The 27,110-nt window shown below is 40.1% G+C and overlaps 1 protein-coding gene across 1 annotated transcript; it reads right to left on the minus strand.

The window, feature by feature from the left end:
* Positions 1–5,360: 5,360 nt before the first annotated feature.
* Positions 5,361–16,742, minus strand: LOC110697712 (single myb histone 6-like). Its single transcript, XM_021875095.1, has 7 exons — positions 16,508–16,742; positions 15,459–15,642; positions 15,074–15,288; positions 13,069–13,153; positions 10,106–10,189; positions 8,957–9,294; positions 5,361–5,699 (listed from the first exon to the last, which is right to left on the minus strand). The coding sequence occupies exons 2-7, from the start codon at positions 15,606–15,608 to the stop codon at positions 5,696–5,698; spliced, it is 876 nt and encodes a 291-aa protein (XP_021730787.1). The 5' UTR covers positions 15,609–15,642; positions 16,508–16,742; the 3' UTR covers positions 5,361–5,695.
* Positions 16,743–27,110: the final 10,368 nt, after the last annotated feature.

Consider the following 27,110-nt stretch of genomic DNA (forward strand, 5'->3'; position numbering starts at 1 on the left):
TAGCGATCCAAAAGTTTCAAGCACTAAAAATGGTGTGGGCGATCAATTGGGCCCCTGTCGATCCAACCTTGAAGTTCTTGTTCCAAAAGAGACTACTATTTCTTCTCTTAAATCAAATCAGCCCGAAGACCCTACAACCAACCAAGCAGCCCGGCTTGCTCAGTTTGTCGATGCTGGCGTTAGTATTGATTCCCCCTAGCTCCTAACCTATTGGTTGTGGCTTCAGTGTCAACACTTGAGCCAAAACAGTTTCTATCGCTGCTCCGGATAAAGTGGTGAACGTCCAAGATGGTGCTAAACAAGGAGGTAGAGATCCTGTGCCCGACCCAACTTTAGAACCATCGCTTAAACCTAAACAACCTTATGTGTTTGTTTCTGAGCAAGAGGCAGAGATTCATGATAAAGTTGAAAGAAAGACCACAGAATTCACTCATGCGAAGGTGCAAAGAAACACCTCAGATGTTCAAGCTAGGGATGTTGAACTTCAGACTGCTCATCAAGAATTTGATGACGTAGAGTCAAGTCTTTGTGAGGAAGCCCCTGGAAAAAAGTGCATCTCCAGACTTAAGTAAGTGATAGTACTCAAACCCTCCTTCTAGGTTCCCTTACTTTATATCTCACGTACCTCATTATTTTTTGGTGTTAACACTTTATGATCAAGGGATTGGAAACACCAAGATTTTTTCTAATCAAACATCAAATGAAAGTAAACATTCTAGCTTCATAAAGTTATAATGCTTATTGAGTCTTTCATTTTGTCTGACTCTTGTTGTTGATTGTATACCACCATCCACATCTCCAGAGATCAAACTCCTTAGTTCTAGATCTCAATGAGAGAGTAAAATTGCAGGAAACGCTACAGATATAAATTAAGTTATCCTTGAACTTATGGCTCAAGTTCATTTGCTGGGGACTAAATGATCTTGTTTAATGGGAGAACTTGTCTATCGCTTGTTGAGCATGTACCATTAAATTGGCTAAGATAAGCTCATATCTTCCTCCTTTGATGATCTCTGACATTTCTCAGAAAGTATCCCAAGTTTTTTCAATAACGAGACCTTTTAAAGAAGAAAGATTTAGAGTTATACTTGGCGATGGATCATTTGAGAGCTGAGATTGATGATCTTGTGGAAGAAGAAAAGAAACTCTAAACTAGGAGAGCTTTGGTAGAGCGAAAAATCTCTGATCAAAGAAAAGAGAAGAAACAACTGAAGCAATATATATCTGAGGGTGCTTCACTGGTACAAGAATCTTTATATCAGTTTGATCACAATGGTAGTCAGATGGCACTGATGAACAAATGCAAGGTTTTATTAGGCGAGGTTAAACGTAAGGTTGCAGTTAAAAGGTCCCTTCGTTTGAAAACAATACATTATTAAGTTTCATATGTCAAAAGCCTCCAATAATGGATGCTTTTGTCGTAAATTCTTATATTGTTCTCAAATACTTGGGTTGTACTGTTTTAATAACTTTCCATTAAGTGCCCTAGGAAACATTTCCCCATCTAACTTTTGCAATAGATAGGCATTTCCTAACATGACTTTGTGAACTCTGAATGGACCTTCACATTTAGAGGACTATTTACTAAATATTCGGTCTTTATAGTCATGTTCCGGAAGTTTCATTTTCCACACCAAATCTCCTTCCAAAAAGATCTTATGTTTCACCTTTTTTGTTGTAAGACTTTGCCACTTGTTTTTTCTGGGCTTCAATCTTGGCTAGCGCTTAAAGCCTTTCACCTTCAATATCCCTTAATTCGATGGACATAGATTGTTGATAGTCTTCTTGACTTACGTCCATCTGTCTGGCTATCCTAGTAGACTTAGCGCTTAACTCTACTAGTACAACAGGTTCATGCCCATATACCAATTTATAGGGGGTAGTCCCAATTGTGTATCTTTTTGATGTCCTTTATGACCAAGTAGCATAGTGTAGGAGAACGTGCCAATTTTTAGGATTTTCATCACCATTTTAGTAATCCCTTTAGAGTTTACTTTATTAGTGGCTTCGGCCTTTCCATTAGCTTGGGCTAAATAAGGGGTTGATTGGATATTTTGTATATCAAATTCCTTGAGAGAGAAATTGAATTCATGCCCTGTAAACATGGTAGCTTGATCCACTGTTATAGATTCAGGAATCCCAAATCTTGCAAAGATTCTCTCTTCTAAGAATAAGATTACCGCCCTTGCATTTAGGTTCTTAAAAGCTTGGACTTTAATCCACTTTGTGAAATAATCTGTAGCTATCAGGATGTACTCATAGTGAGATGATGAGGGAGGTGTAATATGCCCAATTTCATCCGCCGCCCAACCTCTAAAAGGCCAAGGCTTGATTATAAGGTGCAATTCTATCGATGGTGCCCTACTTATTGGTCTAAAGTGTTGACAATGTTCAAACCCTTTTGCATACTGTAAACAATCTTGTTTAACAAAAGGCCAATAGAACCCCATGTGGTGGATCAACCATCTCATCTTAATCCCGGTTTAGTGTTACCCACATATACCATGATGAACTTGAGCTAAAATGGTTAATACTTTCTTTGTGCTAACACATCTTAGTAATAAGCCTTGAGGATCTTTCCTAAACAGCTTACTTCCCATAAGAAAGTAATTTGTAGCTGTTAGTCTAACTTTAGCTGACACTTTTCCTCTTGAAGGGTCTTTTAAGTACTCCTTAATCTCTTTTCTCCAATATGTGTCTTGAGCAACCATGTCGTACTTGTGCACTTCTTCCTTCACCTTTTGATGTGCGTATATCAATAACTGATTTATCAAAACCCTTGCAATCAAGCAATGATGCTTATTGTGACAAAACTCAACCTATTATTTTCTTCTCTTGGGATATAGGAGACTTGAATATATTCAAAAGCATTGATAAGCTCTTGAATAATAGATGAGAAAGTCGTCGCCAGGGGTGAAATTCCTTATATTCTTTGTTTACTCGGGTTATTACCCATTGCGAATCGCCCAACACCTTAACTCTTGTAAGTCCCATATCTTTGAGCATCTTCAATCCAATTACCAAGGCTTAAAACTCTGCTTTATTATCTGTGCATTGAGTTGAAAAGTAATCGCCATCTTAGTCACTACACCAAAAGGTGAATAAATCACAATTCCAGCCCTAACTAACTCTCTCATACTAGATCCATCAAAGAACATAGTCCCTGGTTTCTCTTCTTGGACCATTATGTTTTCCATAGGTGGATGGTCAGCCACGAAATCCACCGACGCCTGTCCTTTAACAGCCTTTTAAGGTACATATTGTTTAGGGTAAAAATGCCCCATCACGTGGTCCAATCCTATAGTGACACATGGCTCAATGAAAGGGCGACACGTGCCAAAACATAGGAGCACCTGAAAGAGAGAATGCCTTCTTACATCTAGAGGCTCAACTCCCGAGACAAGCACCAAAATTTGCTCCCCTCTAGGACACGTGTCCTACTCTAATTACGTCGCCAATTAGCTCCCACCATTTTATGTCATCAAACACTAGATGGCACACACTCCCACCTCTATAAATACCCCAATCATTAATGATGGGAGGGGTAGATATAGACATATCATTCAAGGCATATAAAATTGTTCTAACTTCTCTCTACTTTCTCTCTCTAAAACGCCTTCGTGTTATGGTTACTAACTTGATCGTCATAGGCGCATATGCCGGTATCGGAATAACCCTTTGAATTTTGAATTAAAATAATTGGGCCCTTAAAAATATGCTTTATAAATATTTAATAACATATAAAATACTTAAAAAATACGGGGTATTATACTCTTGGATTTACTACTCTAATTATTTAATTGCTTTGATTATTACTAGTATCATGTGTAGGTTGGTGGATTATCGCTGGTATCATGCTAAGGTTCTTTCAATAGTAATTGTAACATGATTTGTTTGCGTTACATGATTTTATTGCTTTATTCGCATGATCTAATGCATGAGAATTGAGACCGATATTTGAAAATCACGATTAATAAGGTAATTATTGCTAACCGATTAAGGAACCAAGTAATCTAATTGTTTAATCAAGTAATCACAAATTGACAATTTTACATGTACATTAATATTCAACCGACTTAATATAATCTGGTTTGGAGCAAACTAAATACTTGTTATAATATCATTTTGATTGCAACTTTTACATATCATAATAAGAATCGAGTAGAGGCGATACAGATGAAATTTTGTTCCTGATTCAATTTCATACCATCATCGCCGAACCCCCCTTGATGTTTCATATTCGCATGGAGTTACTAAAATCATGTATTGTGAATGAGGTGTAACCTTCATTGATCAAATCATTGTTACCTTTGGATTTGTCCCTAGTCATGCTTATCTAGTCCTTTTTTCTTTAATAATCCATGAACGATGTACAAGTTCCATAAATGACTTGTTGGCGACTCTCTACTTTGACCTTTTTCCTATTCAATAAAATGTCAATTTCACATCTTCCTAAGATAGCCAAGCGCATGCAGTTGTGATAAATTAGATCAATTCCTACGACGTCTACACTAAACTACTTAAATTTTGCCTCCCCCCTCCCCCACCCCACACACACACACCCCACCTGCACCACCACCCTTCAGCCCTCCTCAACAACCAAATTAAAAAGTGTAGGTGTATTCCTAGTGCACATGTAAAGGAGCAAAACCAACAACCAGAAGTAACTTAAGCACATAGAGGATGTCCATGTGATCAATAATACAATCTTCGCACTTTAAAGGAATGTCCCTTCTCTGTATGTGTGGAAGGAGGCTGGAATAGGTGAACTGATGAAAGCTTTGCATTGGTTCAGATACTGTACAAGAGAACTGATCAAAGCTTTGCATTGGTTCAGATACTGTACAAGAACACGAAGCCGTTTTGGACCATGTCATTGTGTCCTCTAGATTTATGCGGTAATAACAGAAAGCTATCTGCTGATGTGATCGAAGCTACGGAAAGCTAACTAGAGGCATTTAAAGATGCCTCTTCACGCCTGCTAATTGATGGTGAAGATTTTATTGCATGCAGCTTACGTCGTGTTGAGATGCACAAAATTGATGGTGATTCTGGCATCTTGGGCTAATATTGTTAGTGGTCTAGGAGTAATTAACAACACGATAAGAACTTATACGTGCAACAAGCAAGAAAGTCAGTGAGAAAACAGGAAGAAGGCAGCAGAGCTCAATTACTTACTTGCCTCCCTTTGATGATGGTACCTGGAATCCTTCTGTTTAGGTGGATAATTACCCTGAATCCTTAATTTTGTGATGGATTTCGTAGCGCATAAAGTTATTGTTTTATAATCAATGAATTAGCCCACATCTCAGGTTGAAACAATAATTATAAGAAGACACTTGGTAAATAAATAAAAAATAAATTCAAAAAAAGTTTAAATAAATTAATAAATAAACAAACAAGATTTTCAATTTGGAATTTGAAACTCTTTGCACTTTATGTTCCTCATTTCATTCCTTTTTTCCGAACCTATAAACATCCTATCAAACTCTCAATTCTTCCATAAAAGAAGGTTCTGAGCAAATTGTTTCTTCACATGGATATCAGTACCAAAAATTTACAAGAGAAAGCATTTTAAACTATAATTATGAACACAATGGCACGCTACAGTGCGTTGGAACATTGAAGTTGATCTATTTGTTTTGTGCCAGGCATTTAAAGTAGCATTAGTTGGTAAGCCAGATAGCAACACATGTCAGCTGCACAAATAAACATTGGACAGTCAAAATCAGAACCTGGAGAAAAGCCTCTCCCCACCGAGGTGAGAGGTAGGCGTGATGTGCGTGCGTTTGTGTTAGAATGTTTGATTAAGTTTCCCAAGCAATGAGCCAGAAAGAGTTGACATAATTCTCAAGAAGATCAGTAAAAGATGAATCATAAAACTCCTAGTCCTTATTTTTCATGTGTATGCAGTCGTGCATATGAAAGCATAAATGATGATTTACATTGGATGAATTCTAAAAACATATGGTGCAATGATCTCACAAAAGGTACCAAGTGCATATTAACCCCTCGGATTTTGTTTTATTCTTCTAACTTTTTGCAATGCCCTTCCATCCCTTAAATGCTATTTCTCTTTACCCAATTTCTCAAAACCTCACCATAAATGCTAAAATGAATTATTGAACTATTCACCAAGAAGTACCTCACCAAGTCAACGACTAATAGATTTGAGCTAAATTTTGATAAAATATATAAACCAATCTTGGACTTCAACCATTAGCTTAAACTTTTGATTAAGTTGACCCTTTTACATGACATCAATATCTAGAGTGACATAACGGTCACGGATCAAATCACATGAATCCCTCGGTTCAAGTGGAACAATTAACTTAGGATATTAGGTCCTATGGGAAGACTCATGCGGCAACCACCACATTTCAAGCTCAACGGTCTTTCATGAGGCATGATAGAGTATATCAATCAGTTTTAGAATTCAACCATTAACTTAAACTTTTGGTTGGGTTGGTCCTTTAACATTGTTCACTTTATTCCCATAATATATTTTTGGATTAACATACGCATCATAATATCTCTAATTATGTATCATTACAAATTATAAAAATTATAAATTCTTATAGTATTCTTTAAGACGGATTAAATAAACTTTACTTTACTAAATTTTATCTTATAGATTCGGATTATTTAAATGATTCCTTCAAATTGTGAATAATGTCAAGATTTTAAGTAAGATTAATAAAAGAAAACGAAGGGACACTAGTTTTAGTAAATTTTGGACAAATTATAGTGAATTCTGAACTATGTTAATTCTAGACGCCTATAGTCCCTCATAAATTCAAACCATAAACAAGTTATTCACAAATCAAAATTAAGCGCATATCACAAGAGTTAATGCCCTTTTAATCTTCACATAAGATAAAGAATTTCAATTTGCCAATAAATTTTGCATACGATTTCATCTTCAACATCCCCCTTGGTATTTTTGTAACTTTTGAAGTGCCTTTAGGCTTTTACTCATAAGGTATATGAGAAATGAGAAATTGTTAAGTAGTTAGGTGGGGTGCGGCTATTACTTTTGCTTCTGCTCCCTTGTAAATGTGTGTGTTTGGGTGTGTTTGATGCTATTAATTAGTTTGCACATTAAATCCTTCTTGACTTGAGAATCTTCTTATTAGATCCCAACCTATATATAAAATGTGCATATGCATATACTAGTTTTAGTGAAATCTAGAAAATTTTTAGGAATAATCGTCACCAAAGATGATTTATTTACCTAGTTAGGAACTTAATATACAAATTTGGCAATTCAACCAATTTAGATGTCTTCCAAGATAAGAAAGGAGTGAGAGCGACCTTTAAACTAAACTCCATTGTGGGTTCGCCAAGAGCAATATAATTACAAGATGATGAGCAAACTAATTAAATTCAAAATGTTCAATGAAGACTGAGGAAAAAATAACCTATTAGAGAACCAGTGGGAGGGGGGGGGATGCTAAATCCCTTTAATTGGCAAGAAAGTAAAAGTAAAAAATGTGCTTTGGTTAAGAGCATTCTCAACACTTCCTCAGTTAATTGCCTAACTTTTAACTTTCAAGCTTATGAGTCACACTAGGAAGTTGTGGGAAAAAGTGATTGAAAATTGGTTAAGGGAATGCCCATGCAATTCGAATAACCAATTTAGTTTTATGCCAGGGAGATCCACTATGGAAGCAATCCATTTGATAAGACAAATGATGGAGTTTTATAGGGTAAAGAAGAAGGATCTGCATATGGTCTTTATTGATTTAGAGAAGGCATATGACAAGGTGCCAAGAGAGGTACTTTGGTGGGGAATGTTGAAAAAAGATATCCACGAAGGTACATGGACCAGGTTAAGGATATGTGTCGGAATGTGTCAACAAATGTGAGACGTGTGGAGGGTTGACAAAAGATTACCCTATTACAATTGGATTGCATTAAGCCCTTTCCTTTTTGCAACGATTCTAGATGAAGTAACTAGACTAATTCAAGAGGTATGTTGTTTGCAGATGATATCGTTTTGGTGGATGAAACTAAAGATGGGGTTAATGTCAAGTTAGAGCAATGGAGGCAAAGATTGGAATCTACAGAGTGAATATTTGGTATGCCGCTATGGTACTCAGAGGGGGACAAGCAATGAGGTAGTGAGTTTGGATGGAAAGGACTTGACCATGAGCGAATGTTTTAAAAATTTTAGGTCGAACATCCAGAAAAATGGTGACATTGATCAAGATGTGGCCCACGGGATTAAGTCGGGGTGCCTTAAGTGGAGAGCGGCCACGGGAGTGTTATGTGACCGAAGCATTCCCTTACAGTTGAAAGGAAAATTAACTGCCATAAGACCAGTGTTGCTCTATGGTATAGAATGTTGGGCTTCTAAGAAGGAGCACATTAAAAAGATGGAGGTTACGGAAATGCGAATGTTAAGGTGGATGTACGGGAACACTCTAAGAGATAGAATCAGAAATGAGGTTATACGCAAGAAGGTAGGTGTGGTAGGCATTGTAGACAAACTAGGGGAAAATCGTCTGCATTAGTTTGGACATGTAAGACGAAGACCCGAGGGTGCACCGGTACGAAAAGTGGAAGAGTGGGACCATGGAGGGGTAAAACGACAAAAAGGGAGACCAAAAATGACTTGGTTGGAAGAAGTAAGGAAGGATATGAAGTATATAGATTTGCATGAGGACGAGGCATTGGATCGTGAGGGATGGAGGAGGAGGATCTTTGTCGATGATAACACGGAATAATCAAATTTGGTTTATGTAGCTGACCCCACTTATGGGATTAAGGCTTTGATTGATTGATTTATTTATTTTATTCAACAGAATCGATAATATTACGCATTTAACAATCTCTATAAATTTTTGGAACAACGAAAGGTATCTAAGTAGTATGACATGCTTCTTTAGATGTACCATCTAACCAATAATGCTTACCAAAAAAGCATAATAAGCAAAACTAAGATTGAACTTACCACGCACGAAGGTTTTGACACTTTAACACTTTGATTGCTGCCTCAGCAAATACTTTTGCAGCTTCTGCTTCAGCTTCTGCAGCCTCGGCCTCCCTTGTAGCCTTCTCAGCTTCCATAATAGCAACTTCTGCTTCAGCAACTGCTCGAGCAGCCGCAGAAGCAGCTTCATGAGGCGACAAACTCTTCATTTTCCCCAATTCTGCAACAACTTCTGACCTTGTAAAAATTTTAAGTTCCTTGCTTTCTGGCTTAGCATGGTCCTTGTATTTACTATCCAATAAATCTTTTCTTGTCTCAGAATAAGGTAAACTCTCAGATATTCTATACCTGTGCTTAACCTGGCACAATTAAAACCAATACCCACATTAGTATGTCCATTCTGGAAAGCAGCTAATTAACAGTACAGTTGTAAAATAAACCTGAGATCTAAGATACATCACATGAAGAGAAAGTGGATGTGAATGCTCAGCAAAAAACCATTTGAATAGATAACAAGTGATGCAATTCCAGGTCAGCCCTATAAAAGGTCTCAATTAGACATTTAAACTTTTGGTTTGTTTGCATGGCAAAGGGGAAATAAAGGGAAGGGAGAGAAGAAGAAGGAAGGGGGACGAATGGAAGGGGAGGGGAGGGAGAAAGTTAGGTTACATTTTCCCTCCAAATCATTCCAACATTGGAAGGATTTGGTTTATTAAAGTGGGAGGGAAAATGAATCCTTCCATTTCCCTTCCTTTCTATCAATGGTATCCAAAGAAGCGAGGATGAATCCCTTATTTTCTCTTCTCTTCCTTTCGCTCCAATTCTCTCAATCCATAGGGTGTCGTATCCCCCCACCCCCCACACCCCCCCCCCCAAAAAAAAAAAATAAATAAATAAAAATAAAAAAATAAAATAAAATAAAATAAATTAATAATAAAAAAATCCTAAATAGAGGCTATACGAAACATGAAATAAAAATCTTGTCGTCAACTCACTCAATTTACACAATCACACCAAGCAAAGAAAAATATAAATGCATTAAAAGCAACCCAAAGGGTGACAACCAAACAGCTAAAATTTTACGAACTGATGATGCTTGTTGTCAGCAATTTTTACAACAGTCATGTGGACTCATGTCTTCCAACAAAAACCTACTTCAAACATCCTCACCTTAATCAACTGGCCATTTGATGCCATAAACTTCAATTTTGAAGCCAATAATTTACTGAAATTTGGAGGTGCCCAAAACCGCTCCTAGCAGAAGAAAAATGTGAGTCAGAACTTTGGTTATATATTAAGAAAAATAATGTCAGAAGCCTTTCCGACACCAACTAGAATAAAAATAAACAAATAAATAAATAGCTATACTATTTTCCACAAAAAAAAAATGTAAGAAAAATAAACAAGACGCTGCCTGTAAAAAGATACAGTCAATGATAGGGCTATTGCCTGTAAAAAGATGCAATTTGGTAATAAATTGGGAGTTTCCTAGCACTGTTGGATCTTTTTCTTTCTCTCTTTAACAGCCAGATACAAGAATTGCTTTCAGGTCTGTAAGCCAAATTAGCACATGTAATCGACCACCAAATCAAACTAAGAGAGCATCACTTTAAATGGTCAAGTGGCACGAATAAATTACACGCCCGGGGGGGGGGGGGGGGGGGGGGGGGGGAGTATGGACTAGTTGTCCAAGCATGAGCTGACACTTAATCCAAATTTCAACTTTCATCCTAGATGTGAGAATCTAAACATCACTCACACGATGTTTGCTGGTGAATATGAAAATCTGCTCGAGTTCTCTAGAGTTGATATTCATTATACTCCCTGTTTGTAGCTTTTCATAAGTTCTTTATGAGTATAGGTTTTCTTCAAATTTGAGAAAGAGTGAGGTATATTTCGTGGATTTTCAGAGGCTAATCAGGATGGTGCTTTCTTTGGACAGGGAAAGCTAACCCTTCTAAGAAGGCCCTGATTTCCTGGAATCTGGTGTGCGGTAGTTTTGTGGGGGATGGAATGCTATTTCTCTTGGTGACTGGAACAAGGCTGCAATAACCAAGGTGATGTGGGTTCTTGCTCACAAAGCAGATAACATGTAGGGTCAAATGGGTTCATATACATTATTTCATATATACAGAGTTCTAGTCTGCTCCTATACCTAAGAAATGTTCTTGGGTTCTGAAAAGGAATCTGAAATGCAGGGCAATAATTGATGAAATTGGTAGTTGAAGTGCATCAGGGGAAAATGAGAGTTATATGCTTTGATCAGGCCTCAAGGAGCTAAAATTAATTGAAAGATGGTTATTTGTAATAATAAAGCTTCTCCTAAAATCTTTGTACTACTTCGCTTGCTGTTTGTAATAAGCTGGTTACCAAAAACAGGTTGACTGCTTGGCATGTGCCTTGGGATCCTATTTCTCTTTTTTCTTTTTTTTTTCTTTTTTGTCTTGCTGAAAATGAAAGTGTGTCGCACTTGTTCTTTAAGTGTGCTAATTCTAAGAGGAAAAAAAAAAAAAAAAAAAAAGGAAAGGAAAGAAAACAAAATGAAAGAGGGAAAAATATTAATCTTCTTCAGGCCAAAAAGTGGATGGTAGTATGTATTCTAATCAATTTGGTCATTCTTTGAGATTCGTTTTCTTTACCCTCAGCTTACCAATGAAAGTAATAGGGTAATTTTGGGAGATTCATATACATCATGAACATGACTACATAATTAATAAGCTGTTTGTAATAAGCTGGTTACCAAAAACAGGTTGACTGCTTGGCATGTGCCTTGGGATCCTATTTCTCTTTTTTCTTTTTTTTTTTCTTTTTTGTCTTGCTGAAAATGAAAGTGTGTCGCACTTGTTCTTTAAGTGTGCTAATTCTAAGAGGATTTAGAGGTTCTTGGCTTGTGATGACGGGAGAGTAGGGATAACTAGAACTTAGGACAGGGAGGACATTAAAGTAAATAAAATTGTAAAAAAAGGAAAGAAAAAAAAAAAAAAAAAAAAAAAAAAAAGGAAAGGAAAGAAAACAAAATGAAAGAGGGAAAAATATTAATCTTCTTCAGGCCAAAAAGTGGATGGTAGTATGTACTCTAATCAATTTGGTCATTCTTTGCGATTCGTTTTCTTTACCCTCAGCTTACCAATGAAAGTAATAGGGTAATTTTGGGAGATTCATATACATCATGAACATGACTACATAATTAAAATAAGTCAAAGTATATTTAAAAAAAAAACAAAAGTAGGATGAAGAAAAAGCAGCAGCATAAAGTGGATGTGGAACAGATATTACTGTTGTTAAAGGCGGTCCGGAAGGACCTTCATGCTATTTTATTGGAGGACTAAGTGGTGTAGCTTGGGCTAGATTGGTTCCAGAAGCTTTGAAGGATAAAGACTAGTGCCAGCTAGGGAGTTCAGTAGTTAGTAATTTTCCTTTTCCAATTGTTCATTTATGTTGCCTTTTCTTTTCTTAGTTGGCTAGTTTTCTTTGTTTCTTGGGGCTTGCCCTTCTCTTTCACTAAAGAAAATATAATAATTGGAATATGCTTATCTGATGTAATAATAGCTGCTTTGGTGTTCAAAGCAAATTATTGATGTTTGAGAAAGCATAAATATCTCCCTATTACTAGCGCTAATTCTATATTTGGATTTAGATAGCCCTACTTCATGAGAACTCTTGATCCACAACTAACAAGAAGAGTTAGTTACTGATAAAAGTGATAAATTAATTCTTAAATGATATCAGCAGAGAATCCACATACAGATAATGCTCCAAAATTGATAAACAAATCATAACACATCCTTAATAAAGCTGGAACAAAACTCAGGAACCACTTATATAAAGCAACTATGAAGGTGAATAACATAAACATACCGCAATTTCATATTTTAAATCCATCACTTAAGCAAGACAAAACTGATAACTAGTTGACAGTAAATTGTTAAAGCTACTGCCATAGGATGCAAAAAATTAGTCGGCGATGATAAGAAAATCAACATATTGAGCAGTTACAAGCATAAAAAGTCATAGAAGTATGTCAAAAAGCAGTTTTTTTTACAGCAACCAAAGACTGGAAGATGGCAATTAAATAAAAAAGTTATTCTGGCTTCTGAGTACAGCTGATGGTAAGTTGTTATAGCCTCTAATACCTCTATGTACATGGCAATTGCATTCCTGTCACAACCTTTCGGCTCCTGAAGAGTTGTTATAGCCTCCAATATGAGGTTATCCAGCCTAAGCAAAAACAAAATACAGAATGACAATCATTATCGAAATATTAAAAAATCATACCATATCAACAGACTGTAAACTCTTAAAGCTAGCATAGCTTCCTAAACACAGCATCACATAAAGCATAACCCCACTCATCAACCCTTTTACAACTTTTTAAATCTGTTTTAGGGCCCTACAAAAAAGAATGAACCCACAAAAGAATAACCTAGCAACTATACACCTCTCATCCTTTCTCTTATGTCAATCAATGTTTCACGTTAGTTTTAATTGCCACAATTTGTATCACTAACAGCTTGTTTGGATAGAGAGATTTAAAGGGAAAGATAGGGGGTGCCTTGTTTGGATTCCAGATTGTGAGGATGAGTTAAATGGAGGGCAGAAAAGTGGAAAGATTTTTCCTTCATCTTATATAAACAATTTGCTCCATAATTGGAAAGTTTGGAAGGATGATTGAAGCCTAAGTCAATTTCTCAATTATTTTATATATATATCAAAAGCTATGTTACATAATCTCGGGAACGGGTGTCAAACACGAACACATGTCCAAGTGTCCAATCCGGCAAGTTCCAAAATTTTAGGACACGGGGACTATTTGGACACGGGTACGGGGACACGTCAATACGTCACTTAAATTTATATAAATAAATTATATATTACAAAAGCTTTAAATTTTTCATTGTGTCTACCCCTATTTTTTTTTTATTATAATTCTTTCCTCGGTAAATTCTCCTAATAAATGGCAATCTTTTTCTCTCCATCTTCTCTATATTAATGGTGGTTTTCGAACAAGATATGTTTTTCTTTCATGTTTCTTCTCTTTTTTTCCTCTCATCTCTTAATGGAAGTGTCCGAGTGCACAGTAAAGAATCGAACACGTGTCCCGTATCCGTGTCCGTGAAGTGTAGTGTCGACACGGACACTTCGCGATATTAGCCGTCTCTGATTAACATAGATCAAAGTATTCAAGAAGCAGGTAAAATTCACAAGAATTACAAATTTGTAAATATTTGTGATTGGGGAAAAAAGATCATGTTCATGGAACTCTTTCTGTCGCAAAGATATAGGGGAATAGTGTTTTTCAACCCATCCTCACCTCTTCCCTCTTTAAGACCTTGTTCACTTCACCTTAAAAAATAATATTCAATTTAGTAAATATTAGTTGTAAAGAACAAATATAATAGAGAATCGGTGAAAATAATCTCAATTTTATAAAATTAATTTCAATTCAATAAAAGTAATTAAATTTCAGCAAAAATAATTTAAATAATTTCAGTTCAACAAAAATGAGGTTAAGTGAACAGGGCCTAAGTCTTATCCAAACAAGCTGTAAATTTCAACTACCTCTTTGCATCTTGGGTGGGCAGATAATGGCTCAACATAGAGTTTCAAAACAAGAACACCCACCTTTAGTATGTGATTTTATATTTTTATTGGGTTTTCCGGTTGTTTAGGGGTGGAAAAGAAGGAGAGGTAGGGGATGAGGGAGGGAAAGGGAAAGGGAGGGGAGGGAAGTTCCAAATCTCTCCACTATCAATTCTTACAATTTAATTCCTCCATTTCTCTCCCCTCCAATTCCCTTCCTTCCTCATTTGTTATCCAAATGAAAGATACTCCACCCCTCTATGTCCCATCCTTTCCCTCCATCTCCTTTAAAACAAACACACTATTAAAGTGATTGTAGTCAAGTATCCATTATAAAGACCTAACTCAATTATGCAATTATGCATTCTGGGATGAGCAGATAAAGCACAGTATATCAACACTAACCATGAAACTCTATACAGACCAGATGTTACTAGTCCAGTCTTAGATTTTATACGGGCTGCAAGAGTAGCATATTTGGTTATAACAACACCACAGTTCATACACCAAGTTATACAAATAAAGAACAGGTCAACATAATGACAAAAGGAGTATGACCTTGTATATGTTTTCTTCGAATCAGCAACCTGAACTGTCTCACTGGGGGTACCAACAAGTTCATCTTCAACAGCATCCTCATCACTCCTAAAATGGTTCACCACCGAAGGCTTGTCATCAAGTTTGGGGATTTGTGGATTCCTCTTAAGTGCTAGCCTAGCTTTTTCTCTAGATCCTAAGCCACTCAAAGTCACATTAATATTTCTCCACTTATCCTGTCAAGAATGATGATGAAATTCTGTATTAGCACAAGTTCAATACAAACAAATAGGAACAGTCATTCAAGCTGAAATAGAATTTTCCTTGCCTCTATCAATTTCACAATGTTAAAGTATGTTCATATAAATCAAAGCTTCAATTCCCCTAAAAGGACTCAGTACCATACCTTGAGATCCACATTTGAACGGGAGCATAGGACATTGCTGAACTCTGGATCTCTAAGTATTGTTTGCCACTTACCAGACCCATGCTTGCGTACTCCAGCTTTTAGAGCTGCTTCTTCTTCTGCTGTCCACTTTTGTTTAGGAGCACCCATCAGCAAGAATCCAAGACTCTTTACAAGGAAACATCTAAAAACATATAAAATAGTTAAAAACTGCTGAAACTGCATATCACAGGCCAGCAAATTGTACAAAATCATAAAGGCCTAAATTATCAGGTTATAGGTCATGACATTAGTAGTGAGCAGTAATCACTATAACTGCAACTAATGGCAAAAAAAAACTATGCAGGAAAGTCTAGTCGAAATGGAGAATACTTTATATGAATTAGTGGATTTACAAGAGCACAAGGAAACTGTGAATTTCAAAATCCCTCTAATTTGGCAATGACCTCTGAACAAAGAATGGCATGATGCTAAAACACGTCTATCTCATCTCTGTACACTTTTCACCTACATATTATCAAAATACAGCATGCATGCATTGAAGGCTACAGCATATCTTAAAAAATAATAGGGCAGCTGACATTGGCAACCTTGCATCTTTTCATATGTAGTCTAATCAAGAAAGATACAATCAGCACCGCTATGATAATGTTAATTGGTAAAGGAAAGATACAATTCTGCATCTTATCGAAGTGTTAAGATGGTAATGAATAACGCACATCATTCTTGCTTCAACTCTTCAAATTCAAATAATTTCATAGATTAAATATCAAATCATCAATTTCACTAGCCTATTATAAATTTATAATATCAATTTCAAAGAAAAAAAATCAGAAAATCAATATTATCAATTCCTAAAAAATCAGAAACCCTAACTCCCTATTTGATGAATTAAATAACAAAACATCAATATCGAACAACAACCACACTGATTTGATAGATTAAATAACATAAAAATCTCATTTAAGCACAAAATCAACCCAACAACTAGTTTATAATAAGAAATTAAAAACATCAAAATCAATCTTTAAAGTATGGAATTAAGCTACCTAGAGGGTTGGACACAGTGGCTGGAGTGCGGCTGTGCGGAGGTGCGATGGCCCGTGGGCGGTGGCTGAAACTCTGGAAGGTGCGGCTGGCGGTGGCAGCAGTGCAAAGTGGTGATTTCCGTCAATTTTGAGCTTCAAAATATCGAAGAGAGAAACAAGGGTAATGTTGCTATTTGTTGTTTTTTTTCCCGTTCATTTTCTGTCCGTCACCCTAGCGTTTTTTTTTTTTTTTTTTTTTTTTTTTTACAACGGTTTAAATTGTATTAAAAGTATTATAAACTACGAGTCTTGTGAGCTCCTCTATTACAAAGAGAAAATATTAATTAAAGTACTTCCATGTTTGATCTTGCAGGTTTGAATAATCTGCAACTTGCGTTAGAGCATGCGACGAGGAACACACCATCCTAATTTTGTATTCCACTTTCCATTGAACTTGGAGAATGCATTGGAGGATGACGACGAACAAACAAATTCTAGCATACATATTAACGAGCTGAAAAGGACACCAAGTGCCTATTACATTAAGAAAATTGGGCAGGAAAACAAAGCAATGAGGGCTTAACAACACAAACTAAATCACCAATTCAAGTGATTCAATACCCTTAATTGTGGGTACCATTGATCTCTTCTCAAAGGAAGAGACCAATTTCATACTATGAACCTCCAAAATTGTCCTCCGTAGGCCCCCAAACATTTCATTTTGGTGAGCAGCGTTAAGATAGGTATTTATCAAAGTAATAGATTGAAAATCCACTACTAAGTTCAAACAAAGGACATCAAGGGACATCCTTCTGAAACTCCTTCGATCGAAAAAATTGAAAGAGGAAACTGCAAACAAACTACAATCCGTGACCAACCTCGTTTCGGGGTTTTCTGTGTCCTTCGGAAGAGTTACAACACCAACACTGGAATTCGGACGTCTGTACCTGCAAAACGACGAAGACTCCGGTTGGGGCAGTTCTGCCTCCAACGATCAAGTTAGAACGGGTATAGAGTCTGTAATAAATGCGAAAGTTAAGAATCCTCTCGAATTACGAGATCAGGAGTAAATGATCTGCAATTAATATGCTTGGTTTGTTGGAATTAAATGTGAATTTGTTTCCATTGGGGAAGCATATCCCTATTTATAGGTCTTGAAGCACGTGCCACGTGTCCAGAGGGGATTGGTTCTTGTGAACCACTCTGAAGGTGACACGTGTCACACGTTGATTGGTCCACGTGGCATAGGGTATTTTTACCCTAAACATTTTCCCCTCACATATGTGACGTGGCATGCCACGTGGCATCTGTGACACTTGTCACTCGATCATTGGCTGACGGTGATAACCGTTCGCCTACTAAAGGAGTTACAAGGATGCCCCTTCACATTACCCTCCTTTATATAGCCGTTTACCCCCTTCATTTGGACATTTTCCAAAGTTTTAGAAAAAGAGAGTCAATCGGCTTCCAGAGAGAATTGTAGTGAAAACCCGCCTGCTTTGCCTGTAAACACATCTGGTAAGACGTCTGTGATTGTCAGACAGCACAGCTTCTTGAAAACTGTTTGAGGGGTTTGCAAACAATTTCTTTAATTTCCAAAGGAACATACGGGTATACCGTCTATGCATCAACTAGTTCAAACTTCCAAACACCGCTCAAGTACCCCCCAACAGATACACCTGCTTTCCTAGAGGGTACATCCGGTCAAGCGCCTATACCCCTTATAAGCCATCAACTAATTTTCGCCTGCTAGCTCAACCGGTCGGCACTTTGTTTTTTCAGCTTATTTTTGAGGTATCGTTTCTACCTCCCTCAACTCTTTCATGTATTTTCGTTTATGTATTTCTCTTTTAAAAACAAACGGATTCACCAACTACACACACGACACACCACGATTTAGAGGGCAATCGGTCCCCTAGTACGGTTGAGTCTAGGACTGGGGGAGCCGCCTTTGGGTACTGTGATCCCCCTTGTCCATCTCCCAATCCGACCATCTCCGTGTCTGTGCAGGACACTATGGCTCGAACTAGAAAAACGGTTGTTGACCCGGAACATAAAGGAGAAAGCTCCGAAGAAAAGCCGCCTGAGATGGATCAGGCTGAGATGACAAGGGGATCTCCTGGAGGTACCCCTAGCACCCTTAGTGATGGAATCTTGGGGTCTGATAGTGGAGGTGGTGAAGAGGCCGCCTCCATCTCTGAAGCTGAAAAGGGAGAACCCTCCAATGAGGGAAACAGTAGTGAGGCCGCCTCTAGGTCAACGTCTGAACAAAGTAGCAGCAGCAGCTATCTTACATCGGTTGTAGATAGCGAGGAAGAGGAAAGTCCACTTGGAACAATAAGGGTGATCCCCTCTAGATCCAGGTCTCAGCCAGAGATAAGGCTAACATGGAAAGAAATCTAGAAAAATTTATCCTCAAACGGCCTCTAGGAGCGGGGTATACCATTCGGGTTCCGCCTGAGCTAGGTACAATAGCTTGGGAAGATGATCAATGCAATGAAAACGGATAGTTCGGCTGCTATGAGGTGGCCTTTTTAGCTGGTCTTCGCTTCCCTCTGCACAACACAATAAAGGCCATTTTAAGAGGATATGGTTTAGGCGTGTGGCAGTTAACCCCAAACTCTTGGGTTAACATCTAAGGCTACATCGCCACTTGCGAAATGCAAGGTCTCCATCCCGGCTGGGAGGCTTTTGCCCATATGCACTACTTGAGTCGAAGTCCAGGCGGGTGGAGAGCCTGGTATACTCTGACCACTTACCCCAAATACCTGATAACTTTAGACAAACCGTCTAAGTGGTCAGATTGGAAGAACCGCTTCTACCTAGTTTCTGCCCCCACAAAACAAGAGAACTTCAAACTTAGGACCTATAACCGGAAGCCGAGTCTGCTAGGGCAGAAGTGCAAGTTGCCCGAGGTCCCGGACTATCTTCCTTAAACACTTGTGCATTTAGCAAATCATAAGTATTAGATACCAAATATGACTCACTTTATGTTGCCTTTTCAGGGACCAAGTGAGAAGATTATCAAGTGTACGTGCAAAACGAGCAAACGACGAAGATGGTTTTTCGGTTGTGCTTGCATGCACCATTATGTCTATAACTTGTAATTAAACTAATCTTAGTTTCATAATGCTTTTGAACATAATATGATCTATGGTGTTGGACACCAAGTTATTTTGATCGTAAGACTTTTACAATAGTTGTTTCAAAATGTCTTGTTTATATTGTTCAATGGAAATTGCATGTTCTTACATATGACAAAAGTTGATACCGCCTACAAAACTAAGACAATTCATTACCTGCACCATTGACTATAGTAGATATGGTTATTTCTACCTTATGTCGAATAAATCTGAATCCTTTGAGAAATTCAAAGAATTTCAGAGTGAAGTTGAGAATCAACTTGACAAGAAGATTAAAGCACTTCGATCAGATCGAGGTGGCGAATATTTAAGCCATGAATTTGACGATCACTTGAAAGAAAATGGTATTTTTTCAGAGCTGACACCTCCTGGAACTCCTCAATGAAATGGAGTATCCGAAAGGAGAAATCGAACCTTGTTAGACATGGTTCGATCAATGATGGGTCTTAATAAACTTCCTATCTCTTTCTGGGGACACGCGCTACTAACTGCGGCACTTACACTGAACCGTGCTCCGTCAAAAGCTGTCGAAAAGACTCCATATGAATTATGGACGAAGAAACCTCCAAGGTTGTCTTTTCTTAAGATTTGGGGTTGCGAAGCACATGTCAAGAGATTAATTTCTAACAAGCTTCACCCAAAATAAGACAAGTGTTTCTTTGTGGGCTACCCAAAAGTAACCAAGGGGGTATTACTTCTACAATAAATCCGAGAACAAAGTATTTGTTGCTCGTGATGGTGTCTTTTTGAAGAAGGAACACCTTTCCAAAATGATAAGTGGGAGGAAAATCGAACTCGACGAAGTTCGAGAGGATGAGCAACAATGTCAACTTGATAAAACTGACAATCAAAATGCTTTAGAAGCAGTTGATAAGATTGGTCAGAATCAAACAGACAATGTAAATGCTCAACCTATTACCCTTCGTAGGTCGCAACGGCCAAGATCTCAACCAGACAGATACCTTGGTATTGTCTTAACTGAAGATCAGGACATCCTGGTCGTGGATGGAGATGAGCCAGCGACATACAAACAAGCTACGACGAGCCCCGACTCTGCTAAATGGCAAGAGGCCATGAAATATGAGATAAACTATGTTTAGGGGATTTTTCCCCGCCACGTGGACCAGTCAGCACCTGCCACGTGTTAGCCACGTGGACCATTCAGGGGCTGCCACGTGTCATGCTCTGAGAGGTCCAACATGGATCAATCGTGCCGCGCCATGTGGCCCACCATCAGCCAACATGGAAAACAACCGACTGGGCCTGAATCCCGAGGCAAGCCCAATCAGTCCTAGGTTTACCATTTAACCTAGGATTGGGCGCGTACTTCAAGGCTATAAATACAATAATTAGCCTTCATTTAAGCATATACAAGAATTAATTAATCATCTCGCCTAGAGAAGCCTAAACGCACGTGCATACTAATTGCTAGACCAGACTTAGCACTATTTGCACTCCCCGATCACTCCTCCCTTCCGAGGAACCGGATCACCCTCTTTACTTTCCGCACCTTTTACTCCACACACAAGTACTAACTTGATCGTCGGAGGTGGAGCTCCCACCACCCGGAGTCTCCATTGTTTTGTAGGAACAGGCGCACGGATCCAGTCCCGGAATTGTAACTCTCCCGCAGGACATAAAAAAACCTCGAAACATTTTGGCGCCGTCTGTGGGGAGAGTACTTTCGAGATGGAATCATAGTCTGTACCGATTCTAAGTGAGAAGCGTCCCATGGACGACCCCTTGATGGTTCTGACGGACCAGGATACTGACAATAAAATTGAAGTCGAGACTCATACGGGCTCTGACGGGACCTTAAGAGCTCGACGCACCCGTCCCACCGAAAGGAGGGAACGGGAGGACTGCCTGGCTGGATCTAGTAAACCAGCCGGCCCGCCGCTTGATCATCAACAGGCGGTCGAGGGATCTTCCCCATCACTAGAAACGAACTCATGACCTTCATGAATAGTTTCAAGGGGGAGATCTAGGAGCTTATCAACAAAAGGGCGATCGTTCCACCGAAGAAACAGTCGGCCAAAAGACCCTCCCAATCTGGGAGGAAGAAGCTTGTAAAGGATCGGGAGGCGACTCCTTACCCTAAGCCTAGGGAGAGGGAGGCGCCAGTGATCGACCTAACCAGGGAAGAGAAAGCCCATCCGTCATATTCAGTCGGACGGGTCAAAGAGAACATACTCTGATGCTCGAATGTTGCTTGAGCAAAAGAAGAATGATCGACTGTCAGAGTCAGCCTCTACGTTTGATTTTCAAGATAATCTACATAATACCTTCCTGAGGTACTCAAAATCAAATTATGAGAGCCAGACGCCCGGAGCCTCCTCCCATTCTAATTCCCAAAAACATCATGCGGCCCCGTATGTGCCTCCTCAACCATACGTTTCGCAGTCCCAATATTTCATGCAGCCTACACTTTTTGGAGGACAGACGGCAAGGAATGTCTAGCCTTTGGACTGGTAACTTAGGTTGCTCAAACTTGGAGAACAGCCCTCCGCCTTCTCTAGGGAAATAATAGAGGCCGCCCAGCCGGCCAAAGTGAAAAATGTGTTGGTAGGGGCATATGATGGCACTACCAACCCAGAAGATCACATAATGGCGTACACCAACCTTATGTACCTCCAAGGGTTGGACGAAGCCACATGGTGAAAGTGTTTCCCGGCCACATTGAAGGGCGTCGCCCAACAATGGTTTGGCAACTTGCCGGCCGGGTGTATTAACAATTTCAAGACCCTCGTCTACTTGTTCACATCAAACTTCGCAATGAACATTCCTGCTAAGAAGACCACCCTTGATCTGGGGGCCATACAGCAGAGAGAGAAGGAGGGACTGCGCTCTTACATCAAGAGGTTTAATCTGATGAGATTCAGATACAAGGACTACCTGATGAAATAGCTTATACAGACTTTTTCAAAGGTCTGAAGGACGGGTCGAACTTCAAATTTGATCTCGTCAGAAAGAGGGTAACCACCCTCTACGAAGCAATGATGGAGGCGGACGCCTACATTCAGGTGACTAACCCCTGTAATGTTGGAAAATAATCGGACCACAAAAAGTCCAACAAAAGAGAGTGCCGACCAAAGCAGTCGGCCAATAAAGAAGAGAAAAAGAGAAAAGAAGTCTGGGCGGCCGACTCCTCTGAACAGTCGTCCCAGAAGAAGAAGAAGGAGTTTAAACCATACTCCCCCAAATATGAGTTTAACAAGGATAGTTATGCCATCCTCAAGGAAATCAAGGACCGACTCTCAATTGAGAAGCTGGCCGCTATGAAGAGTTCCGTCAACAATCGGAACAAAGATAAATATTGCTATTACTGATTAGGGGATTTTGCTCCCACCAATCGGAATGCGCCACGTGGACCAATCAGGTCCTGCCAAGTGTCCCCTAGTTGGAACTGTCAGGGCTTGCCACGTGGCACGCGCTTATTCGTCCACCTTGGACCTGTTATGTCACGACATGTGGCATACTCCATGCCTAATGGAGAAACCGGCCACCCAGGCCCAATTTCCGAGGGAAGCCCAATCGCCCCTAGGTTTACCTAAACCTAGGATGGGCACGTTTCCCAAGGTTATAAATACCTCCCTTAATCCTCATTAAGGGGGATTACACAAAAAAAGAGAACAGAAACATTACGGAAAAAACACATTAATTACACACAGTAATAACCGGCTGATCTCGCTAACAAAGCAGATTACCTACGTTAATCACTCTCACCTAGAGAGACCTAATCACTTTAATTTCCGCATTAATTACTCCTTAATCAGGTACTAACTTGACCGTTGGAGGCGGAGCTCACAGGAGTCTCCGTTATTTTGCAGGTACAGGCGTCCGGTTCCAGTCTCGGAATTGTAACTCTCCCGCAGGACATCAGAAAACCCCGAAACAATTACCATGAGGACATTAGTCATGACACCAATGAGTGCATCAGTCTCAAGCGTTTCTTGGACCGCCTAGCAGAAAAAGGAGATCTTAACTCCTATGTCAAGAAATTAAAGGGTACTCAACACCCCAGACAAAAATAGGCGGACCGGAAGAAGGCGACACTTGCTGAAAGCTCCGATACTGACGAAGCGCTAGTCTATACGATAGCAGGCGGCTTCGCAGGAGGAGGCCCAACTATTCGGGGCAATAAGGACAACATCACGCGTCTAGATGTTAACTGCGTCGATCAGAGACGGACCTTCAAAAGTTCATTTCCAAAAGTTGTTATCACTGAGAAAGACTTCGGGGAAATTAGGGGGCCGCATGACGACCCCATTGTAATTGAATGCAAGGTGGCCAACTAGAGAGTTGGCCGGATTCTCATAGATACCGGGAGTTCATCTGATCTCATCAGCAACAAATGCTTGGCAAAGCTCAAGAACAAGCCCGACAGCATACACCCGGTCTCTCATCCCTTAGTGGGAATTTGGAGGAGGAGTCGTACACCCAGTTGGACGGGTGGATCCGCCTATCTGCCTGGGTGAGAAAGGGGAGCGGCGTCACATGGTGGTTGAAGAAATGTCGGCCTACAACATGATCTTAGGGCGACCCACCCTGAATAATTCAAAAGCTGTTATCATTCCATCTCTCATGGTTCTTAAGTTTGAGAGAGATAATGGAACAATAGGCTTCCTAAGGGGAGACCAGAACATGGCTAGGGAATGTTACCTCTCTGATATCAAGCCCATTATGGTAGCATCTGGCCCCAATGGAGAGACTACGGACCTTGAGCAAGTCAAAGGAGTCGGGCCTGCCCCAATAGCAGCCAGTAAGAAAAGAAAGGCCACCCATCTGGAGGCCGAGAGAAAAGAAAAACAATATCAATCATTGGCCAAGGAGAGGTTAGATGAATTCCACCCTTAGCCGGCTGGTGAACTTGTAGACCTCGTCTTGGATGACTCTCGTCCTGAGCGAACTATTAAAGTCGGGACGATTGCTTTTGCTGAATTTGGTGCTGACCTCCACCAATTGTTGAGAGAATTAAAAGATATATTTGCATTTGAAGTTCAAGAGATGCCCCAGGCATAAGTCCGGATCTGGCGGTACATAAGCTCGATGTGGATCCAAAAAAGAAGCCGGTCAGGAAAAAGAAGATGAACCATGGCGAAGAACGAAGCCAGGCGGCAGCTATTGAGGTTAAGAAATTGCTGGACGCAGGATTCATTCGACAATGTTACTTCCCAGACTGGGTAGCAAATGCAGTACATGTCAAGAAGTCGAATGGGACCTGGCGCATGTGTGTAAACTACATAAACTTGAACAAGGCATGTCCCAAAGACATTTACCTGCTCCCAAAGATCGACCACCTGGTCGACTCTACAGCCGGCCATGCCTTGATGAGCTTCATGGACGCCTACTCAGGCTTCCATTACATACCCCTGTGGAAGAAAGATCAAGAGAAGACGACCTTCGTCACAGATCAGGGGTTGTTTTGCTATACCGTCATGCCGTTCGGCCTAAAGAATGCGCCTGCAACCTTCGAAAGAATGATAAATACGGTCTTCTTCAACCAGATTGGAAGGAATGTAAAGGCGTACATAGATGATATGATTGTAAAATCTAAACTCCAGACGGACCACATAGCTGACCTCCGAGAAAAATTCACCACACTCAGGCGGCACCAGGTCATGCTCAATCCCAAGAAATGTGTTTTTGGTGTTGAGTCTGGGAAGTTCCTCGGATTTCTAATCGATCAAAGGGGGATAGAGGCTAACCCCGAGAAGGTACATGTGGTCATAGATATGCAGTCGCCCCACACAGTCCGAGAAGTTCTAAGGCTTAAGGGGTGCTTGGCGGCATTGGGGAGATTCCTCAGCCGGTCAGGCAACAAGTGTCTTTACTTTTTTTAAGCTATCAAGAAGAAGACCATGTTTGAATGGGGGCCGGATGCAGAGGCGGCCTTCCAGAAATTGAAGCAACATTTGCACTCCTTGCCAAGGTTGGTCAGCCCCCTACCCAAGGAAGTGCTATTCATGTATTTACCAGTCTCTGACCATGCTCTTAGTGTCGTCCTCCTTGCTGTAAGGGACGGCTGCCAGCTCATAGTCTACTTCATCAGTCATGTCCTAAAGAACACTGAGTTACGGTACCCTATGGTGGAGAAGTTTGGCCTTGCCCTCTTCATGGCAGTTAAAAAATTGAAGCCTTATTTTCTGGCACATCCGGTTGTGGTTTACACTGACCAGCCAATCAAGCAACCACTGACAACCATGGATTCGTCAGGCCGGATGATCAAATGGGCCATCGAGATCCAAAGTCTAGAGATCACTTTTGAGCCAAGGAAAGCAGTGAAGGGGCATGCATTCGCTGACTTTATAGTAGAACTAACCAAGCCGACTGATCCAGAGAACTTTGAGCAAGTCTTGAAAGTCTATGTGGACGGGAGCTCTATAATGAACGGGTGTGGAGTAGGCGTCATATGTCAGTCCCCTAAAGGGGACAGGTACGAGTACGCCTTACGGTTTAAGTTCCAAGCCTCGAACAATGAGGCGGAATATGAAGCCCTTTTGGCTGGCATCCGCATGTGTAAGGCGGCCGGGGCAAGAAAGATAGCCGCCTGTTCTGACTCACAACTGATCGTAAGCCAATACCATGGTGATTATGAAGCCACACATCCGGCTATGATCAAGTATCCACAAGCAGTAAAGCAGGAGGCCGGGACACTTGAAGAATTTCACCTAAATCAAGTGCCTAGATCCGAGAATAACCAGGCGGACGCCCTCTCTAAACTGGCATCATCAGCTTCATGCGACACACCATGGACGATTTTCTAAGAAGTAATGGAGAAACGAAGCATTGAGGAGGACCCTATTGGGATCCTAGACAGAAGCTCCACCTGGATGGATGACATCCGGGCATACCTTACAGACGGCACCCTACCGGTTACTCACTCAGACGGCACCCTACCGGCTACTAAAAAAACGGGCGTCCAACTTGAAATGCATAAAGGGGAACTCTTCAAAAAGGGCTATCTCCAACCTCTCTTCAAATGTGTCACCCCGGAAAAGGGGCGAGAGATCTTAGAGGACTTGCACTCAAGATACTACGCCTCCCACGTAGGCGGCAGGTCCCTACCTCGTAGAACTAGGCGGCAGGGATATTTTTGGCCAACCCTGGAGGCAGACGCTATGGATATGGTGAAAAAATGCGACAAGTGTCAGAGGTTTGGCAAGCTAATCCATCGTCCACTAATCTAACGGCCATACATAGCCCCTTACCATTTGCCAAGTGGGGCATGGACATCTTGGGTCCGTATACACCTACAACAGGCGGCCGGAGATACATCCTGGTAGCAGTCAACTACTTTACCAAATGGGTAGAGGCCGATGCTGTCAAAGGTATCAAGACCAAGGACGTTATCTCATTCATTTGGAGGAACGTCATTACACGATTTGGGGTGCCTATGTCAATGGTCCTTGATAATGGTCCTCAGTTCGAGACGCATGTTCTCAAGAACTGGTTGGGGGATCAAGGAATTGCATACAACT

The sequence above is a fragment of the Chenopodium quinoa genome, unplaced genomic scaffold, assembly GCF_001683475.1.
Source record: "Chenopodium quinoa cultivar QQ74 unplaced genomic scaffold, ASM168347v1, whole genome shotgun sequence".
Lineage (NCBI taxonomy): Eukaryota > Viridiplantae > Streptophyta > Magnoliopsida > Caryophyllales > Amaranthaceae > Chenopodium > Chenopodium quinoa.